The 20,411-nt window shown below is 41.6% G+C and overlaps 1 protein-coding gene across 13 annotated transcripts; it reads right to left on the bottom strand.

Moving 5' to 3' along the window:
- Positions 1 to 603: 603 nt before the first annotated feature.
- BRD8 (bromodomain containing 8) lies at positions 604 to 20,056 on the bottom strand. Of its 13 annotated transcripts, none has more exons than XR_013998580.1 (22): positions 19,975 to 20,056; positions 18,797 to 18,893; positions 16,307 to 16,376; positions 15,264 to 15,313; positions 14,943 to 15,065; positions 14,739 to 14,819; positions 13,982 to 14,046; positions 12,750 to 12,886; positions 11,991 to 12,209; positions 11,454 to 11,598; positions 10,028 to 10,237; positions 9,333 to 9,613; positions 8,544 to 8,996; positions 7,922 to 8,015; positions 7,674 to 7,720; positions 6,709 to 6,923; positions 6,244 to 6,336; positions 5,980 to 6,048; positions 5,169 to 5,346; positions 3,047 to 3,225; positions 2,599 to 2,643; positions 604 to 976 (listed from the first exon to the last, which is right to left on the bottom strand). XR_013998580.1 is itself a non-coding variant. In XM_081134070.1 (22 exons), exons 1-22 carry the CDS (start codon positions 19,991 to 19,993, stop codon positions 917 to 919), a joined length of 2,856 nt encoding a protein of 951 aa, XP_080990196.1. In that variant the 5' UTR covers positions 19,994 to 20,056; the 3' UTR covers positions 604 to 916. The 13 variants fall into 13 exon arrangements, 10 of the variants coding, with proteins under 10 accessions (XP_080990196.1, XP_080990201.1, XP_080990200.1 ...); XM_081134070.1 differs by having other exon boundaries at positions 3,121 to 3,225; XR_013998581.1 differs by lacking the exon at positions 10,028 to 10,237.
- Positions 20,057 to 20,411: the final 355 nt, after the last annotated feature.

The following is a 20,411-nucleotide window of genomic DNA, read 5'->3' as shown; positions in this document are numbered from 1 at the left end:
CTAATTATCTTTCTTAAACCCAACTTTTCAAGACTCAAAGTACTAAGCAATACCCTATTAATCTCCATTTCTTTATAATAAAAGGCTCATAACTGCTTTCCAATGCATTAATGTTTATTTAGTAAGAGAAGCTGGAATAAACTCAGGTGATAAATTTGACAACTTTTAAACTCAGTTTAGCCTTCAAACATCAATGTTATGAATTCTAAAAAACTTAGAATCCTACATGTAGAAATAGATAAGGAAATAGTAATACGCTATCCTACAAATACCTTCTGCAAAGATAGTTTTAAGTACAAATGAATGAAATAAAGGTCAGCACTACCTATATCCATGCTCTAATCTTAGGATGATGCCATGAACAAAACTTAAAACCCGTTTTTCCAAACATTCAAAAAGCTGAATGAGTCCTTAATGCAACACTTTAAAACATTAATTATAAATTCAACCCAGGTTATTTACTTTCTCTGAGCTGTAGTAGAATAATTCATTTCATAAGACCACCTTCCCTCTCTAACAAATGACCTAAGTTATCATGCAGAAGAAATCACAGGTTTCATACACACACATACACACGCACACAGAACACACCAAAGACTAGAGTTTTCTTTCAGAGTTTATTGTGAACACACACACTTCACAGATTTTTTTTTTAAAGTCTGTACACTTCACAAGACAGTACAAATTAGCTACAATCTGCTAGTTACACATCAGGACATTAACAAAGCCCATGATTTCTGCCCTAAAACAGGCAATTGTGCTACTCCAACTCTCTGAGAAATTTTCCCAGCTCATGTCACATGGCCCAGGCACCTTCTCTTCTGTAACTCCCACTTCTGGAACTGGGCCCACAAGCCCAAGCTCTATCTTGTTTACTTCTTTTTCAGGTTCAGCTCAATGAGGGTTCTTTGAGACTTCACTTTTTCATCTTCATATCCGCTTCAATGGCACAGCGGCGCCCCCTGGTGCCCCCATCCTAAATGACAGGCAGACAAAGAAAGGGAGTATGAGTGAAGATGGTTAAAAGATAAGATAAAGTACAAGAATGCTGGGGATTTGGTTTCTTGGGGGAGAGGGGAATCAGCAGAAAAATCCAGGAAATGAGAAGCATATATGTCTTCCCATAGAGTGTGGTAAAAATCACTGGTAGCAGTTTGTGAGAGAATATACAGTACAGAGTATCTTGCTCCTGCCGACCAGAGAGGTTGCTGGAGTTCATCTGGGGGTCCCACAAAATGACTTTTTGTCATCCCACCCAGCCCCCGAATTATGTGCAAAGGAACAGGAAGAGTAAAAGAAAGGTGGGAGAGTCAGAAAGGGCAGTGGATAGTGAGATTCTTGGCTAACATACCTGTCCAGCTGTTTGTTGGTCCCTATAAGAAAGGCCTTTCCTGCAGACTGACCCTGGCACTAGTTCCCTAGCACCTCCTGACAGTTGTTTTCCATGAGATCAGGACAATCAGAAGGCTTCTTTCCATCTGCTGCTCTCTCCCTGCAGCCCAGATCCTTCCTCTTGTGCAATACACTGCTGTCTTCAATAGATAAAAGATCCTATTAACCAGCCTTGTAACAGCCAGCCAATTGCTTGGGGATCCAGAGTCACTGTTGCAGGCCAATAAAAAGAATGGAGATTACAGTGTTCTGTCTGTGGTACAGGCTGAGGCCTGTAGGCAAGATGAATGAACACTTTTGCTTGGCCAAGCCATTTTTACATTTCTAACATGCAAGAACTTTAAAATTTTTAGAGCTCATGAACACAAGTTGCCTTTGAGGCAACAGTAAAAATAGAAATACCATCTTGCATTTGTATAACACTTTAATTTTTTTCCCATACCTATTATTTCATTTTATATCCTCACAACATCCCTGTGAGGTAGGCTGGACAGGTACTTCATTATATTAGCTCCATCAGTCAGATGAGGAAAACAAGGCTCCAAGAAATAATCCAGTCAATTTAAGATCATGTTGTTTTTCTATCTACCCTGATGCCCTTTCCATTACATCATGTCTCAGTGCCCCAAAAGGAATAACACAGAGTCAAAGGTGTTTGATTCATGGAGGAAGGAACAAGTCTTTAGATTAGCTTTACTAAGCGTATCTCTAATTCCACAAGCCACTACTGTCTACAGTGGTCAGTTATTGAGATCTCTTATATTTTACTGAATGTCTGTGCATCAGGCATCAGTCTTGCAACTTCATATTAAGGGAAAAGATAAAAACTCTGTGCTGAGTATCCAGTACGAGGAACACTTTTTAAAAGCCAGCCAGCAGCTGCTGCTCTGAATAATCTTGTTTGTAAGAAAAGAATTGGCAAAAGGTGGAGTCAAGAAATGAGGAGCGGGTACATCCTAGATCCTTACCAATACCTCATTTCACACCAGTGAACTCATAAAAAGGTCCCTACCCAGCCCACACACACACACATGCAGAAAGACAGGAATGCAGAAAAAGAGACAGTTTCTTATTCAATGACTTGAATAAACAGAAGTTTGACACATTGATACAGTCTGCATGTTGGATTTCCCTCTGCCACCCACCCCCAGCGGGAGCAGAGAATCTTTGTGGCAACACCACCCCTTGCAGCCATTCAATACTTACAAAGAGAGAGAGAAGGAAGGCAGGAGAGCCCATGGGGACACTGTCCTGTTAGAGGACAAACAAACACTGATCAGGTTCCACAGAAACTCTCAGCCATAAGCACCCCAAACCTCAGGACAGAGACATAAGCACCACACACACAAAGACAAAATTTAAAAACTCAAGAACAAGAAGAAAGAGATGCAAAAGCAAACTGGCCATTATGCCTCTGGAACAGGAACTCATGGTCTGCAATTGCTGCGAGCTGTCATTTCTCCCACCTTGCTGAGCACCGAGTCCTCTCCCAGAGAAATTAGTAATTTGCTCATTCAGCTCTTAATTTCTCCCATGTGACTAGGCCTTCCAGTCACAGCAAGTTTCTTCTGTTTGGATGGGAGCCACCAACCACCAATCTAAGATTTGTATGTACACCACTGGAATATAGAAGCCCAACAATACCAAGCAGTACCAGAAGATTCTTTGGATGCTTCAGACTTCTACCACTGGAACAATGGCAAACAGGCTCTTTCGTGGTCTCCTCACCTTCTCTGAGGCATCCTGTTTGCGGGTAGAATCTCTCCCTCGAAGACTTTTAGCACTGATCCCAGACTCAGATGTTTGCATAATCAACTGTGTGGCCAGGAATTGCTGTAGAGAAAAGAAACACAGTTGGCCCCAGAGACCTGATCCAGTAGGGAAGAATTAGACACCTTAGCCCTAACCCGCTGCTCAGTGGTTAGAGCATCGGCCTGTGGACTGAAGGGTCCTGGGTTCGATTCCAGCCACAGGGCATATACCTCGGTTGCAGGCTCGATCCCAGCCCCAGCTGGGGTGAGTGCGGGAGGCAACCAGTCGATGTATGTCTCTCACATCGATGTCTCTCTCTTTCTCCCCCTTCCACGCTCTCTGAAAAGCAATGGAAAAAATATCCTCGGGTGAGGATTGAAAAATAAAAATTAAAAAAAAATAAAGACACTTAGACTTTGTAAATAGAATTTCATATAATACCCTTCTGCAATCAGCATTCAAATACAGTGGTACCTCAGTTTTCAAATGTAATCCGTTCCAGAAGACTGTTCGAGTTCTCAAACATTCAAAAGTCGAAGGATCAACAGCTGACAGCTAGGCCTCAGGATCTTGCACTCAGTGGAAGCTGTGTGGCATGTTCGACTTCCAAGGCATGTTTGAAAACCAGAGCATTTACTTCCGGGTTTATGGCGTTCATAAATTGAAATGTTCGTCAACAGAGACGTTCAAAACCTGAGGTACCACTGTACTTGACTGATTGTAAGTTTAGCACACCCTTTTAAAATACGTCTTTATTGATTTTAGAGTGGGGGGAGGGAGGGAGAGAGAGGGGGGGGGAGAGAGAGAGAGAGAGAGAAAAAGAAACATCAATGATGAGAGAGAGTCATTGACTGGCTGCCTCCTGCATGCCCCCTACTGGGGATCAAGCCCGAAACCCAGGCATGTGCCCTGACTGGGAATTAAACCACGGTCTCCCGGATCGTAGGTTGATGCTCAACCACTGAGTCACGCCAGCTGGGCTAGAACACTCAGTTTCAATTTTTGTTGTGCATTCTCAAGAATCTGAAAATGTCAAATGGCTCTAATTTTTTTGCTATAACAAAGGTTCAAAATCTCTATACTCCGAGAAAGAGAACAAAACTAGATGAACCAAAGATCATCAAGCAATTTAAGTAATTTGGCAGACTCTGCAGAGAGAGACCACATCCCTTAAAGTTCAATATCTCAGAGAGCCTGGTAATGCAATTATAGGTTAGAAATAGATTATCTGTAATGAAAAAGGGAGAAAGCTATTTGTTGAATTGTCTACTATATATATATGTACACACACACACCACACACCCCCCCTAACATAATCAAAACTATACACTCATCATTTTATAAGAATTTTATTTAAAAACTTCAGGAAAGCCCTAGATGGTTTGCTCATTGGTTAGAGAGTCGGCCCAAGGACTGAAGGATCCTGGGTTCAACTCTGACCAAGAGCACGTACCTGGGTTGCAGGCACAATCCCCCGCCCAGGTTGAGACATGCACTCGGGAAGCAACCAATTGATGTGTCTCTCACCATTGATGTTTCTCTCTCTCTCCCTCCCTCCCACTATTCTCTCACACTTCGTTTACCAAACCAACATGAAAAAAATAACATGAATCCAGCAAGAATAAAAAAAATTTTTTTTGTTAATTCTCACCCGAGGGTATTTTTTCCATTGATTTTCAGAGTGGAAGGAAGGGAGCAAGGGGGAGAGAAAGAGAGAGAAACATCAATGTGAGAGAGACACATGGATTGGCTGCCTCCTGAACTCACCCCCAAGGGCCAGGAATTGAACCTGCAACCCAGGTACATGCCCTTGACTGGGAATCAAACCCGAGACCCTTTGGTGCACGAATGGTGCTCTAACCACTGAGCAACACTAGCCAGGGCAAGAATAAAATTTTATGTTCCTGTGTCTCTGATAGCTCTCCCAAGTAAAAAAACAGCACCCCTTCCTGACTTCAATGTGAATCATTCCCTTGAGTATTTTCATTTCATCCTTGATAAAACACTGCGGGTCCTCAAAGTACCTGGATCTGCTCCAGGACATCTCGCTGCATCTCTACTGCCATGTGATAGACATCATGATCCGAGCTATTATACATTACAGCATTCTGGAACATCAACATAATGTCACGCTGAAATTCAGCTGTGCTGCGGATCAGTCCATTTTCAATGTTTTTCTTAATAGTTGACAAATCCATTGGCCTAAAAAACAAGACAAAACAAACGGGGGTGAACGGCAGCAGAGAGAAAAGGACTCAAATGGAGCCCTGAATGTATTACCACTACATACACACACTCATGCCCTCACCCAAGGATATTTTTTCCATTGCTTTTCAGAAAGTGGAGGAGGGGAGAGGGAGGGAGGAACATCAATGTGAGAGAGGCACATCAATTGGTTGCCTCCTGCATGCGCCCCGACCAGGACTGGGGAGGAGCCTGCAACCAAGGTACATGCCCTTGGCCCTTCAGTCTGCAGGCTGACACTCCAACCACCGAGCCAAATTAGCCAGGGCTATTACCACCATATATATCTTCTCACACATCCCTTCAATCCCAGATTCCAGGACCTAAATGCCAACCCCTCACCCTGAAATATGCACTGAACCCAAAAACCAGTCAGTCTGTATAATAAGCATTGAGAAAGGTAATAAAACGGTTTAATTCTTTTAGACTATCATTGGTGATCCAGCTGCTTAAGTAATTAGTTTAGCGGTTGGTCACCTTTACTCATATCAAAAACATTTCTTTTAAACTTACTGTCTAAAGCAAAAATCCACTAAGAATGGACAACTTGCAATGCAGGGAAGTTGGCATGCCGAATGGATTAAGGCTTACCTCTGCACAATGCTGTGGTAGCCAGGTGCTATGTCATCTGTAACAGGCTGCAGAAAGACATTGGCATACCTGTCCAAAGAGAATAAGGTGCAATTACTGGTTTACCCTCTGGAAGCACGAGTGAGAGAACTTGATCTAAGTGGCTGAAGGTTTAAGAGCCAATGCCTCCAGTCCCAAATAAGCCTACTCAATTTTTTTTCTAGCCACCAACCATGAGGAGGAGCAGGAGAAAATGTTCCTACTACTGGTAAAGCCCCCACTCACCTATGATTAGCTGCAGCTCTCCATACAAGCATGATGGCTTTCTTCCAGATTTTCTGTGCCTGAATAGCTTCCTGATCCTCACTACAGACAGAGCTAAAATAAAAGAAACACAGAAGTTCCACTAGGCATAAAAAGATAAAATTAAATTTAAAAGTCCTAATTACTTCTTGTCAATTACAGGCATACCTTGTTTTATTGCGCTTTGCTTTACTGAGCTTCACAGATGTTACATTTTTTAGAAACTGAAGGCAAAACCCTCCACCAGCAAAAAGATTATGACTCGCTTTACTGCGATACTCAGTTTATTGTGGTGGTCTGGAACCAAAACCGCAGTATCTCCGAGGTATGCCTGTATTTGTTCCAGGCCAAGAAAGGGAAGATGAAAAAGTAAGATTAAAGAAAAGATCCTCTCCTACTTCTCACCTTCACTGCCTTGACCTCAAAGGAAGAATCTTAGATACTCACAACTGTGAAGAAGCAGGACTGCTGGGAATGGAGTCTGCCAGTGTGTGCGACTGCAGCGTAGCATTGTGTATACTAAAGCCATCATCACTCTCGCTCACAGGGGGTTCATTATCCATTTCTGACAAATAGCCTTCTCCTTGATCTTCTTCCTTAGGCTCCTCAAGGCTGGCTGCTTCACTGACTCCATCTTCCTCCTCATCCTCACCTGGGGCATCCTTAGACACAGTGTGCTCATTAGCAAATGCAAGCAAAATTATCATGCAAAGCATCATTAAACATGATCTGCCTTTGGGTTAGATCAATTCTAGAAAATGACCTCACACTGCTTCCTGACTAAGCCCTCTAGCACTTAGACTACCATCTACCTACAGACACTGACTGATCAAGTAATTTAGAACCTGGGCAAAGCCAGGATCTTTTTAAAAGGAAGAAAAAAAAAAGCTACTTACTTAAGACTAAGCTAAGAGGCGTTCCTTCTTTCCCCTTGCTCTTGAGAGGAACTCTGACCCTGGGTACAAAGTTATCAAAAATAGTTTTTATTTTGTGTCTCATCTGATGGAGCAAGCTCACATCGTTTTAAGTCTGTTTGTTACTACTACTTTAGTAATTCTAAAAAGAAAACTCTGGTTAATTTTCTCTAGGTAGTGTAATTTAATATATGTTCTATGTTCTCCCTGGCTCTAGTATCCCCTCATTTAAAATCACCTTGGACATATCAAAAGCTTCTTTGTGCATCATATGCAAAGAAAGGTCTGTGTGATGTTCACTAACTTTCAGATGGGACGCACATGTTGCCATAGTACTCCCATATACCTAACTGTCCACTGAAGCTTTTCCCCATGCAACTCCTTAATCAGTCTCATCTCAGAGAATAAAAATACAAGTTTACTGAAATTCATTAAAAAGGTAGTGCTATAGGGAAATCTAGTCACACACCAAGAGGAATAAAGAAAAGTCTGAAATACCTTTATCTGGCTTCCAAAAATAGTCCCTGATTCTTCTTTCAATGAGTCTGCAGAGGAGAGAAAGACTACCTGAAGATTTTTCCGCCTTAGCCTTCCCCTTCTTATGGACAATAATTCCCTGCAGCTCTCCTTTCCATGCTGACCTATTCTACCTCTTCTACTTGCCCACAACCCACAATCCCTCAGAAGCCAAAGAAAATGATTTCAAGTTAGTTACAGAATACATATTTCCTGGCCAAATTATTTACCTGACATTTCAAATTTGTGCTGAGTCTCTGCCTCTAAAGAATCTTCAATGGGATTTGAGCCATGTGATGGAGATAGCATGCTTTCGGGGGATGCCTGAAGACCAAAAAGAACAAACACCCTAAGTATTGGTAAATCACTACTGCCTACACAATTTTATTCTTCAATGATAATGAGGTTATAGAAGCAATTCTAAGGCCTATCCATGTAATTTGATTCTGATATATACTTTAACAAAAATAGAATAAATATATATGTATAGAACTGATCACACCTTTATGCTTTAGACACATCAAACATGTTAGAACTTAGGAATGCAAAAAACCAGAGGCCTAAACTTTCACTTGTTTTGTTAATCTTTACCCAAGGATATTTTTTCCATTGATATTCAGAGAGGAAGGGAGGAAGGGAGGGGGAGAGAAAGACAGAAACATCGATGTGAGAGAGACACAATGATTGGCTGCCTCCTGCACATGCCTAAACCTGCAACCCAGGTATATGCCCTGGACCAGGAATCGAACCTGTGACCCTTCAGTCCATGGGCCAACACTGAGCCAGGGCCTAAACTTTCACTTCTTACCTAAGGTATAACCCTCCATTCTCCCAGGCCCTTATCTTAAATACCTCTGCCTTTACAGTTGTAAGTGAAGTCTCATCGCCTTTCCCAATGGCAACATCTACTTCAGCAATCTCTCCAGTTGCAGTACTTCTGGGTTCCTCATCTAAGTCCTGACTCCTGAGTTCTGGTGGCTCCATACATGTGGGTGGAACAACTCCAGTGACTATTTCGGCCCCTGAAATGCCTTGTTCTGGTTCTGCAGGTTCCATTTTGATCTCAACACTGGATTCCCTGATGTCTACCAGTTCATGGATTCCTTTGTTTTCGGATTCCTCAAAGTCCAACCTCTCTTGCTTGACTGTCAACTCTGGTGCAGAGAGAGGTACTGGCTTGTCCCGTTCCTGCTGCATAGGGTGCTCCCATGGGCCAGGCAGAGACTGAGGATCATCGTTCTCTTCACAGAACGACAATGCTGCTTCCACTGCTGCCACATCCAGCACTTCAGGATGATCATCTACCTGTCCCACAAAACATAAACTGTTGAGGTTGCAGAAAAAAGCCTAATTACCTCAATTTCTTAGCACCAAATGAGATGGCATAAATCTGCAGCTTCTCTCTCCATCTTCTCCACATAGTAGAAGCTACCAATGGACAGGCACCTGTCCTGTGCAAACCAGTAACATTGGGATGGCTGGGGAGATGACCAGTACGTCAGCACCAAAGGGCTCTGGGGCTACAGAGGTGGGTAGAAGCAGGAAAGCTGTTTATGTAATTGTTACAAGAAGCAAGGAGAGGCTGAGGAGAAAAAGCATGTAAGACCCATGAGATTCTTTTGGGATTTGCTAAATAGCTACCTTGTCCTCAATGATGGCAATGATGTCTCCAACAGTCTCAAAGTCCAGCTCTTCACCTGTGTAAGACACAGCAATATCCATCTTCTCAGCCAGATCTAAATCTTCTTTCCCATCTATGCTGGGAGCCTTTGAACCTCCAGAAGCCTCTGCTACCCCTGATCGGAAACACTCTTCTTTGATAGAATTGATGATCATGGAGATTTCACTGCTATCCATGGAAACAGTCACAGTATGTGGATCCCCCACAGCCTCCATGGGAACACAGGTGTCAGGCTGACTCACTGAATAACAGGAAGAGAAAAGCATCTCAGAAACTTGTTTAGAACCAAGTGACCACCTGGAGATCACACCAAGGATGTAGACAGAGGTCAAGAACCCATACACTAAAGCTCAGAAAAAGTTATCTTATATCTGCCTATGTTTTCTTCTCCCCAGTTTTATCTAGAAAGTAAGGTGAGAACATATTCTCAAGCCCGCTCCTATGTGTACACTTGGCCTTTCCCCCCAACAGATAAATGCCCACCCACCTCTTCTCACATTCTTGTTTTTCTAAGGATAAAGATGGCAAATGTCCATGGAGAACAGAACAAAAGCATCTGAACTGGAGCTGATGTTCCTGATAACCTTTCTCTAACTGAAGCTCAAGATGAAATTTTTTATCTAGCGGCTGCTCAGGGCGTGGGTCAGGGACGCACCTGGAGCTACACTCTCAGGAGTGGAGACAGCCGGAGCAGAGGATGGTGCTGGTAGCGCAGGCATCATGACAATGGTAGCCTGGGACACAGACTCTACAGGGGGTGGCACAAGTTTAACTGGAGGCTCACTGGCAACAGTAGTGAAGGAAGCAAGAGGTGTGGTGAACTGTGTAGGACCAGCTTCTAAAAGCCGGGAAAGAGTGGGAGCACCTAACAGACAAAGAGGTATACAAAATGAGGTAAGAAGGAAGCACGTGAACAGGGAGCAATAGCCACTTTAAGACGCAACCAAGAAAACTTTTAGTCTCAAAGGATGAAAGCAACTCCAGCTGAATAAGCTCATCACTTATACCCTTACTTTCTCCAAACTTAAGATCTTCTGCCAAGTTAAGAATGACCCAAAGCACTAGAACACACAACGTATATGAAAATGGGTGGTAATTTTTCCTCAGAAAAAAATTAAACGTCACTTTTGCTGAACTTAAGTGTGGAATAAATCACCAAAATTCAACACCAAATGCCTGTATCTAATGTCTGTTTGATACTTTGTAAAGGGCTTTTTTCTCCCTTACATTTTCTACTTCATTAAATTCTCACTACATTTTTATATATACATTGCAATTAATAAAAGAGGAAACTGAGGCTCAAGAGTTAAGTTACCGCCCAGACAGCATGGCTCAGTGGTTGAGCATTGGAGGTGATGGTTTACAACAATCTTAAATGTACTAAATGCCACTTAATTGTACCCTTTAAGGTGGTTAATTTTATGTTGCATGAATTTTATTTCAGTGAAAGTTTTCCAACCTAAAAATTTTAATTAAAAAATGTGGCTGCGCTCGGCCAGCATGGCTCAGTGGTTGAGCATTGACCTATAATCCAGGAGATCAAGGTTAGATTCCTGGTCAAGGCACATGCCTGGGTTGCAGGCTTGATCCTCAGTAGGGGGTGTGCAGGAGGTAGCCAATCAATGACTCATCACTGACGTTTCTCTCTCTCTCTCTCCCCTCCCCTCTCTGAAATCAACAGACCAAAAAAAGAAGTTACCTACCAAGGTCACAAAACACAAAACCAAAGGAGGTGTGGTAGGCCTGAAACTCAAGTCCAGTTCCCTGGATGTAAATCTCAACCCCCTATTCTATAAACTCAGGTATCCGATTTGCAAGCTCCAGAGAAACATCTTCACTATCAACTTCTCTATTCCTCTCATTAATATCTATGCTGTGGTCACCAGGGTAACCAATATTTTGAAGATGAAATAGATTTAAAGTCTGGGGCACTACAGGGTTTAATAGGTAAATAGCTCTAAGGCTGAGCTTTAAATCTAGGGTTAACAATTGCTTAGTAACAAAGGCTGGAAATCAAGGACCATCAATGACAAGTTCAACATCTCTAAAGCAAAGTAGATAATGGAAAAGTGGTGACTTACCTGAGGCAGCAGGGGAGGCTGCAACAGTGTTGGGTGTTTGCTGCATCTCCCCACCATGTATCATGGGAAGGACCCCGCCTACCTCCAGGAGGACACCTGTACTGTTCAGGTGGCCAGAAGCCACAGCCATTTCACTCTCATTGACCTACCAGGGAAGAATAAAGGTGAAGGCTACACTCAAGCTTACCTTTATTACCACTTCCCAAAAAAAACTCCAGCAGTTGACCAAACTTTACAAAACTAAAAGTTAACATCCAAAGAGAATTTCAGACCCAAGGGAAACTCTGTAATTTTCAAAACTTATTTAACAAGAGTTCTCTGGAGAAGAGAACCAAAATAATTATGGTTTCAAATACCTCAGGACCCAAGAAAACTATCAACTTACTGTGTTGGGTATTTTTTTTTCTTAATTAACATTTAACTAGGAAATCTCTTCCTCTTTTGAACCTTTTTTTTTTCCGTATTTTAGGTCCCAGGCACTCCCTTCCAAAGTACTAAATCACCACAGCTCTCAAACACCCACAGAAGTCTCCATACCAGTCTGGGGCTAGTAGGCAGGAGGCTGCCCTTCTTCAAGAGCTCTGACAGCAGAGGGGAGGGGGGTGGAGTTGCTTTCTGTCCAAGCATCTTTTTCTGGGGTGAATCATCTGTTACTGGGGTCATGGGGGCTTCTAAGGGTGCAGAGCCTGGAGGAAGGGTGTCAGGAATCCCAGGAAACGAGGTGACTGGGGTACTCGGCAAAGTCCCAGGGGTTACCTAAGAGACAACAGAGAACCTTTATCTGACTTCTCAAACTCTGAAAGGTTCCCTATTAATCTGGGTGGGTTAGTGTGTCTAACTATTACTTTATTAGTCCTGAGTGGAACTGCCCAGAAACCCTCCACCTTCCTGCTCTCAGCCACAACTTTCTTCCCAACAAATTTTTCTCTTACATCTACTCAAACCCACAATGACCCAACCCCATTCCACCCAACCTACCTTTTACAAACTCCTTACCCACTACCAATATTATATTTACAAAATAATTGTCTCTTATTTCAGCAGGAATTTCATAGGACTAATACACTTACAAACAATTCCTTGACATAGTCTTTTACCTATCTCTCAAAAGGTCAAAAGCCTCCATTTTTAGGTCCATCCTTATCTTAGAGCACAGAACAAGGTAAACTAAGTCTTCAGTATTCAGACCAAGAGAGGAAGTTGCCTCCAGGCCAAAAGTGGTTTCCTCATCACTCAGCTCTCTGCTGGCTTATTGCCCCTTTCCTGATTCATTCCTGCAAATAGAAATATACTCACCCCAGAGGTGGCCTCTTCCATAGTGGTTGCAGTCAAGTCCCCAAGTGGATAATCACTTCCAGGGGAGGCAGAATCTATAGGAGATCGAACCATCACAGTAGGCAACCTCCGAGGGGGTGTTTTTACTGCTTGACGAGCTAGAACATATAAGAGAACAATTTCTAAGTCTTCAAGATTAAGTAAATGAATCTAGACACTACTTGGCCATTATAAAGGACTAAGAGGGATATTGCATTACTAAAACAGCATTATGAGTTTGGATTAGAAAGCTTTCTTTAACACTTCTGGGAAATAAGAAAGCTTACCTAAGAGAAATCCTTACATTAAGCAAACATTTTTTTCTTAATTAAAAAAACTTTTTTGGGGGTGGGTGGAGGGGGAGAGAATCATCAAAGAATTTACATGCATATATGCACAACCCAAGGACACGGACAATGGTGGGGAGAGGGACTGGGGAGGGGGGTGGGACGGGTCATTGAGGAGAAAAAGAGACATCTGTAATACTTTAAACAAAATAAAAATTAACAACAAAAAATTTTTTTAATGTTTTTATTGATTTTAGAGAGGAAGGGAAAGGGAGAGATAGAAACATCAATAAGCTGCCTCTTCCATGCCCCCCACCAGGGATTGAGCCCACAACCTGGGCATTTGCCCTGACTAGGAATCAAACTAGCAACCCTCTTGGTGCATGGGTGGATGCTCAACCACTGAAACACACTGGCCAGACACATTAAGCTAACATTTAAACTATTCAATTACCCCAAAGATCCTTGGAGTAGGAAAGTGGTTTAAATATCCCTCAATATCCTCCTCAAAAGCTTGTTAAGATTCTACTTTTAACAAGAGGAAAAGACCTCATTGGCTCAGAGCATGTATTCTTAGAGTTGCAAATGCTTAAGTTCCTCTCCTTATCCAGTGACTGGATTGGTTATTCTCAATCTTTTTATAGGCCTTTGACTTCTAAAACCTTAATTATGTTCAATGTCTTTATTATCAAGCCTTTGTATCCTAAAAGGACATAAGATCTAGTGAGATCTGAGCAGAGCTAATTTTCTAAGAGTTCCTCTCTGGAAACAAAGGAATGTTTTTATTTTGGTAAAAGAAAAGATGACAAAGGAAAGTGTGCAAGTAAATCAGAATCAGTGGATTCTACATTACAAAATAGTTATCAGCTGCCATTAACATGCAATACTGTATAATCAATTGCTAAATAGTGATTAGGCTCAGCTTACCTTGATATGCAGCATCTGTAGCCTTCCTCTTTACTTCAGCCTCCTCTTCCTCCAATTTCTTTTTCCTAAAGAGTAAATGAAAGGTTAGATCCTAGCCAGCTCCAGCTCCTCCACAGTTCAAAATGCCTCACAAGGAAATTTTTGCCAGGCTAGTAGTTTCTGGAGTAAGGCCCTAAAAAGGAACCCTTAATCAGCAAAACAGCGAAATTTGAGTGTACTGCCTACTAGTTCTTCACCCACACAAACTAAAGCCACTTTTAAGTTAAAACTAAGTTATGGCCCTAGTCGGTTTGGCTCAGTGGTTAGAGCATCGGCCCTCGGACTGAAGGGTACCAGGTTCGATTCTAGCCAAGGGCACGTACCTTGGTTGCAGGCTCAACCCCCTGCCCCGGTCAGGTAGTGTGGGGAAGGTAACCAACTGATGTGTCTCTCCCATACTAGTGTTCTCTCTCTCCCTCCCTCCCTTCCACTCTCTCTGAAAAGCAATGGAAAAAATACCCAAATATCCTTGGGTGAGGATAAAAAAAACACAAAAAACTAAGTTATTTTTTCACGTTGAAATGTCTATCTCATTACCTTCTAGGACCCACCCCCTCAACCCTCCGCCCTCCAGTACCAGGCCACTCTGTAGCTTTCCCCTTCCAAAATCTCTCAAGTCTAAAGGAATGACAGATAGAGGAAATAAGCCAGATTACTTGAGGAGAAAAGAGGGTAAAAAGAGATAAAGGAGTATAGACAGAATAATAATATAACCCACATTGCAATGTCATTGCAAAGTTCATCCAGCCTGCTGTCCATGTGCCCAGCTTGAATTAGTTCTGCATCTCTTTTCAGTCGTCTGTAGGAAGAAAGAGAGGTAAGTAGACTGGGCTTTTTCATCTGCTACTTAAAATATTCTGACCAGCACTAGAAGTTAGCCCCTTTTGTGTCTCCAACCATTTGGCATCTCTCTGGTAAGTACCTATATTTTTCCTGGGTTTCCTTTATCACTTTCTTTAGTTCTTCAACTCGTTCAGCGGTCAGTTTCCGAACAATGACATCTTCAACAGTTTCTACCACTTCTCCCTTTTCACCTCGTTTCCGTCTGTGGAAAATTAAAACACGAATACATTTGAATAAGAGAACATTTGTTCCCACTCCCACTTGCTTTTTTTGAGCCTAACCACAGAAAACTTTTCCTATACTTTTATCACCCAATTATATAAATAGATATATACCAGGCTTCCTCAATAAACACTCTCCATTCAAGAGATTTAGCTTGAATGCCTGGCTTTATACTCACTTTGGGGTCTCAGTGGTTTCTAGAAGCTCGGAGTACTGAGAAGCACAGTGCTATGGGAAAAAAGTGAAAATATGATAAGCAAGCTGGTAAAGGAATGACCTTTCAAAGTTTCAACATATTAAACTAAGGTTTAGAGAGGGGAGACATGAGTGTTTCTATGAAAGCAAATTATTTAGCATGAAATCAGTTCAAGATAATCAATACTAAAACACTGAAATGGAAGTCTTCTGGCCTGAAGTTTGAGTATTTGAAAAAGACAACCTAAAAGGCAATATTTATAGCTAATATCTACTGAGCAGTTACCATATGCAAGGCACTCTGCTAAATGCTTTATAGTATTACCTCAACTGAATCTTCAAAACAATTCTGAAGCAACTTTTATGTCTATCTTACAAACAAGAAAACCAAGGATCACTGTACAAAGTTTTTAAGTGGAGTCATATTAAACCCAGATCTATTTAATTCCCAAGCTTGGGCTCTTAACTGTTATACCACGCTGACAATAAAAGTTTGTAAAATGAACATACATGGATGGATTAGCAAACAGCAGATAAAGAAAAGGTATTCTCAACTACTCTCTCCCCTCATGGTATGAAAGCCGTGTGATTAAAAGGCACAGAACCCACTTCACATCTCAAAGACTGCTCTAAAATAGCACTTGGCCCCGCCAGGCATGGCTCAGCAGTTGAGCATCAACCTAGGATCCAGGAGATCATGGTTCAATGCCTGGGTTGCGGGCTCTATCCCCAGTGGGGGACATGCAGGAGGCAACCGATCAATGACTCTCTCTCATCATTGATATTTCTACCTCTCTCTCTCCCTCTCCCTTCCTCTCTCTTAAATCAATAAAGATACATTTAAAAAAATTAAAATAAAAAACAAAACAAAACAAAATAAAATAATAAAATAAAATAATAAAATAATAAAATAAAATAATAAAATAAAATATAAAATAATAAAATAAAATAAATAAAATAAAATAATAAAATAAAATAAAATAAAATAAAATAATAAAATAAAATAGCACTTGCTTGGGAACTTACTTTTTGAGAGAACCAGTCTGGAGGACGGCCGGGTTCTGCAAATGGCTTGATTGCTCTACTAACTGATACCCTACAAAATGAGAAAAGTCTTATTACACACCAAATAAAAGAAAAAGAAAGAGAAAAAAAAAAAAAAGAGGAAAAGTATGCTGAGAGTTCAATGTTTGGAGTACAAACCTTGGAATAAAAAACTGCCACTGGAAAGTATAATATATGACTATAGAAAATGACATGGCTTGAAAGTCATTTAAAAGGAGTCTTCCTAGGTGATATATTTCTTGGGTGAAGTGAAGGTATTAGAACCTAATAAAGTATCATTACGGTTCATTTGGGGAAATATTTTTATGTTGAATTTGGTTTCTTCGGAAAGATTTGCCTTTTGAAAAGCAACCTGTAATATATTACAGGTCCCCAAATGTTCTTTTGACCCACTAATATAAATATAGCTCCTAAAAATGTAACATAATAATTTGCCTGGCCAATATGGCTCAATGGTTGGGTGTTGGCCCATGAACCAAGAGTTCATAGGTTCAATTCTGGGTCAAGGCACATGCCTGGGTTGCGGGCTTGATCCCCAGTAGGGGACGTGCAGGAGGCAGCCAATAGATGTTTCTCTCTCATCGATGTTTCTACCTCTCTATCCCTCTCCCTTTCTCTAAAAAATCAATAAAAATATATTTTTTTAAAAAAGAAAATAATTTAACAAAAGAAATAAGCACCAAGAAGAAAGTACCATGTAGATTTGATTAGACTGGTGAACAGTTAAGATTTTTCCTAAATGCCTGCAAGAGGATATTTAACTTATGGCACTTCAACTCTATAAAATATTAAACAGTCCATAAAAATAACTATGAAATATATGTGGTGATATGGAATATACTCATAACAATAATATTAACTAAAAAAGATGACACAATTTTCTGCCATGATGCAATTACACAACCTTTTAAAAAGTTGTAGGTATAAAGACAAAGAAACAGGCAAAATGAAAATAGTTGGACTGGAATGGGATCAAAAGAAAGTATAAAGGAGCTTCAACTATGTCTGTTTATTTCTTTTCGAGAACATGACAAGCCTGGCTGGTATGGCTCGGCGGCTGAGTGTCAACCCACGAACCAGACTGTTCAATTCCTGGTTAGGGCAAATGCCCAGGTTTTGGCCTTGGACCCCAGTAGGGCGCATACAGGAGATAACCAATCGATGTTTCTCTCTCCCCCTTCCTCTCTCTGAAATCAATAAAAATATTTTAAGAATGAAAACATGACAAAATATTAAGATTTGGCCCAACCAGAGTGACTCAGTTGGTTGAGCATTGTCCTGCGCACTGAAAAGTGTCTGGTTCGATTCCCAGCTTGGGTTGCGGGTTCAGTCCCAGGTCAGGACGCATACGGAGGGCAAGCAATCAGTGTTTCTCTCATTCTCTCCCCCTTTCTCTCTCTCTAAATATCAACAAAAAAAATATTTTAAAAAATATATTAAGATTTGTTATGTCCAGGTACTGAGTACACTGGCAATTTATATTTATTATTCTCCACACTTCTCTATGAAGTAGAAATATTTCATAAATTTAAAAAGGTTTTAAATTTTGTTTTGGGATAATAGTATCACAGAACTCTTTAAAGAAAAAGTTTAACATTGTTGTATGGATAGCTATAACCAAAAACAAAGTTTTATCCATAATTTACAACTTATACTAAGAAAAGTCCTAAGACCAAATATTTAAATGTTTAAAAAGTTTAACCATAAAAGTACTAGAAGTCATAGGAGAATTATTTTATATCTCAAACTAGGGAAAAACTTTCCATTATGACACAAAATCCAGAAGCTATAAAGGAAAATTACTAATAGCCCCAGCTGGGTTCGCTCAGTGGCTAGAGCATCAGCCTTTGGACTGAACGGTCCCAGATTTGAGTCCAGCCAAGGGCACTCAGTTGCACGCTCGATCCCCAGCCCTGGTCAGGGTAAGTGTAGGAGGCAACCAATGGATGTGTGTCTCTCTCACATTGGTATTTCTCTCTCTCTTCCCCTTCCATTCTCTCTGAAAAGTAATGGAAAAAATAACCTCTGGTGAGGATTAAATAAAAATAATAATAATAATAGAAAAGTACTGACACTTGATACAGTATGAATCTTGAAAGTATTATGCTAACCAAAAAAAATCCAGTCACAGAAGACCACAAATTATTATTTCACTTATATGAAATGTCCAGAATAGGCAATCTATTGAAACAGAAAGTAGATGACAGATAGGATGAGGTGGAAAGATTGTAGAGTCGCTGACAGTTGCACAACTTTGTGAATATACTAAATTCTGTGAACACACTGGGTTAATTTTATGGTATGTAAATTACATCTCAATAAAGCTGTTAAAAGAGAAATACTGCCTACAGTTCAGTATGACTAACTACAGTAATCCACTAATGTAAAAAAAAATTTAAAAAATCCAACAATTTCAAAGACCCAAGAAACCAGACATTCTAGATACCTTACCAGTTTTGATCTCCACTCCTCATGACGGAAGACGCTAAGCACAGCTTCTCTCGAATGGACCATGGTTCTGTGGGGCCACTACTCAACAGCTTGTGTTCTGAAAGGAGAGGTTTAGGAGCAACCACTTAGATACTCGGTCTATGCCCCAAGAGGAGGTCTAGAAGCTAACACAAAACATCCCCATTTGGCTCAGTGGTTAGAGCTTTGGCCCGGGAATACAGGGTCTCAGATTCGATTCTGGCCAAGGGCACATATCTCGGTTGCAGGCGCTGAGGCGACTGCCCTGCCTCCAATAGATGTTTCTCTCTCCCTAAATGGGAAAAATATCCCCCAGCGGGGATGAAAAAAACACACATACCAACTCATAAGGACAAAGTGAGCGACGATCACCAAATCTTGACTTTTTTTTTTTTCCCCCACCTCCCTAGTAAAAATATCGCCACTGGGTGGGTGGTACCTATTCACTGCATGCCAAATGCACTCAGTAGTTGGCAAAATACTGTATTTCTTCATGACTACTCTTTATAAAAATAAAAAAGATTGTGTCAGATTAAGATAAAGCAGTTCTCCCGAAAAACCGTTTTAAGAATACACACTTTATCCCAGTATGAACTCCACGGCTTATTTCCCAGGATTCCGAGCAGCCAGCCTCCCCCCGAGCCCCGCCTCCTTCTTAGCATAAACTTGTTTACTGCGTTCAGTAACCCTCACCCCCCTTGAGTTGCCGGACCTAAAAGACCTTTTCAGTCCACGAAACGGAGGGAAATGGCTGAGGTGCAAGAAACGCAATTTCCCCAGTGGCAGAAAAGGCTCCCGGTTAAAATATCCCATTTCTCTGTACGGGCCCACAAACGTTAGAGTGTGACTGGCTCTGAGATGCGGGCCACTCGATATGGCTCACAACTCGTCCCGAGTCTCTAGAGCCCCTTTATCGCTCACCCCACACAGCTCCCAAATACACACGGATTCGCCGAGCTGCTTCTCTCAAATCTCCGCAGCCTCCTTAAGACACAAGGCCCTACACTTCTCGACCCCCAAACACTGGCCTTCAACGACGACGCCGAGCCACAAAGTCTCTGAAGACCCTGGGCTCTCAGGAAAATCATTGCTCCTACTCCCTAAGTGCCTGGTCTCGGCCCTACAAAAGATTTCCACGCAAAAGCAGCGGAGATACTTACTGCCTGTCCCTGTCGCCATCTTGGCCCCCGTCTTCTACCCTCGCGCGAAGACCGCCTAGTAGGGCCGAATCCCGGGAACTCTGGGAAATAGTTCGCGGTTTCTCCTGGGAAGTGTAGTCTCCCACCCGAAGACGACCAAGCGTCCTACTCCAGTTGGGCTCCTGAGAAGAAAGGAGCAGAAGGACAAAGGATGGCGGCTGAAGCCTTAGGATTTCCTTTAGGGTTCTTGGAAAAGAAATGCTTAGGGTTGAAGAAAAAGTGTTAAGCGGGAAGAATTCCACGGTACTCCACTCGAAACTCCGACAGTTGGTAACCCGGACGCACATTAGAGTGGAAAGGTCAACCCGTAACAAACCGTCTCCCATTCTTACCCGCCCCCTTTCTTTGCGCTGATTGGTAGCTGCAGGCTTCTTTATCTGATTGGCGGAACGGAGGCA

Source organism: Miniopterus schreibersii (assembly GCF_964146895.1).
Source record: "Miniopterus schreibersii genome assembly, chromosome: 4".
NCBI classification, from domain to species: domain Eukaryota; kingdom Metazoa; phylum Chordata; class Mammalia; order Chiroptera; family Miniopteridae; genus Miniopterus; species Miniopterus schreibersii.
The sequence above is the reverse complement of the archived record's forward strand: the minus strand, read 5'-3'. Positions and strand labels throughout refer to the sequence as shown.

What these genes read in the sequence shown, in the direction of transcription:
- BRD8 (XM_081134070.1), bottom strand. An exon ending in AGGAGTGGAGATCAAAACTG is followed by an intron (nt 16,377 to 18,796) that starts GTAAGGTATCTA and finishes CTCATTTTGTAG; the next exon opens with GGTATCAGTTAGTAGAGCAA. An exon ending in TTACAACTGTAAAGGCAGAG is followed by an intron (nt 8,016 to 8,543) that starts GTATTTAAGATA and finishes TTTGGTCTTCAG; the next exon opens with GCATCCCCCGAAAGCATGCT.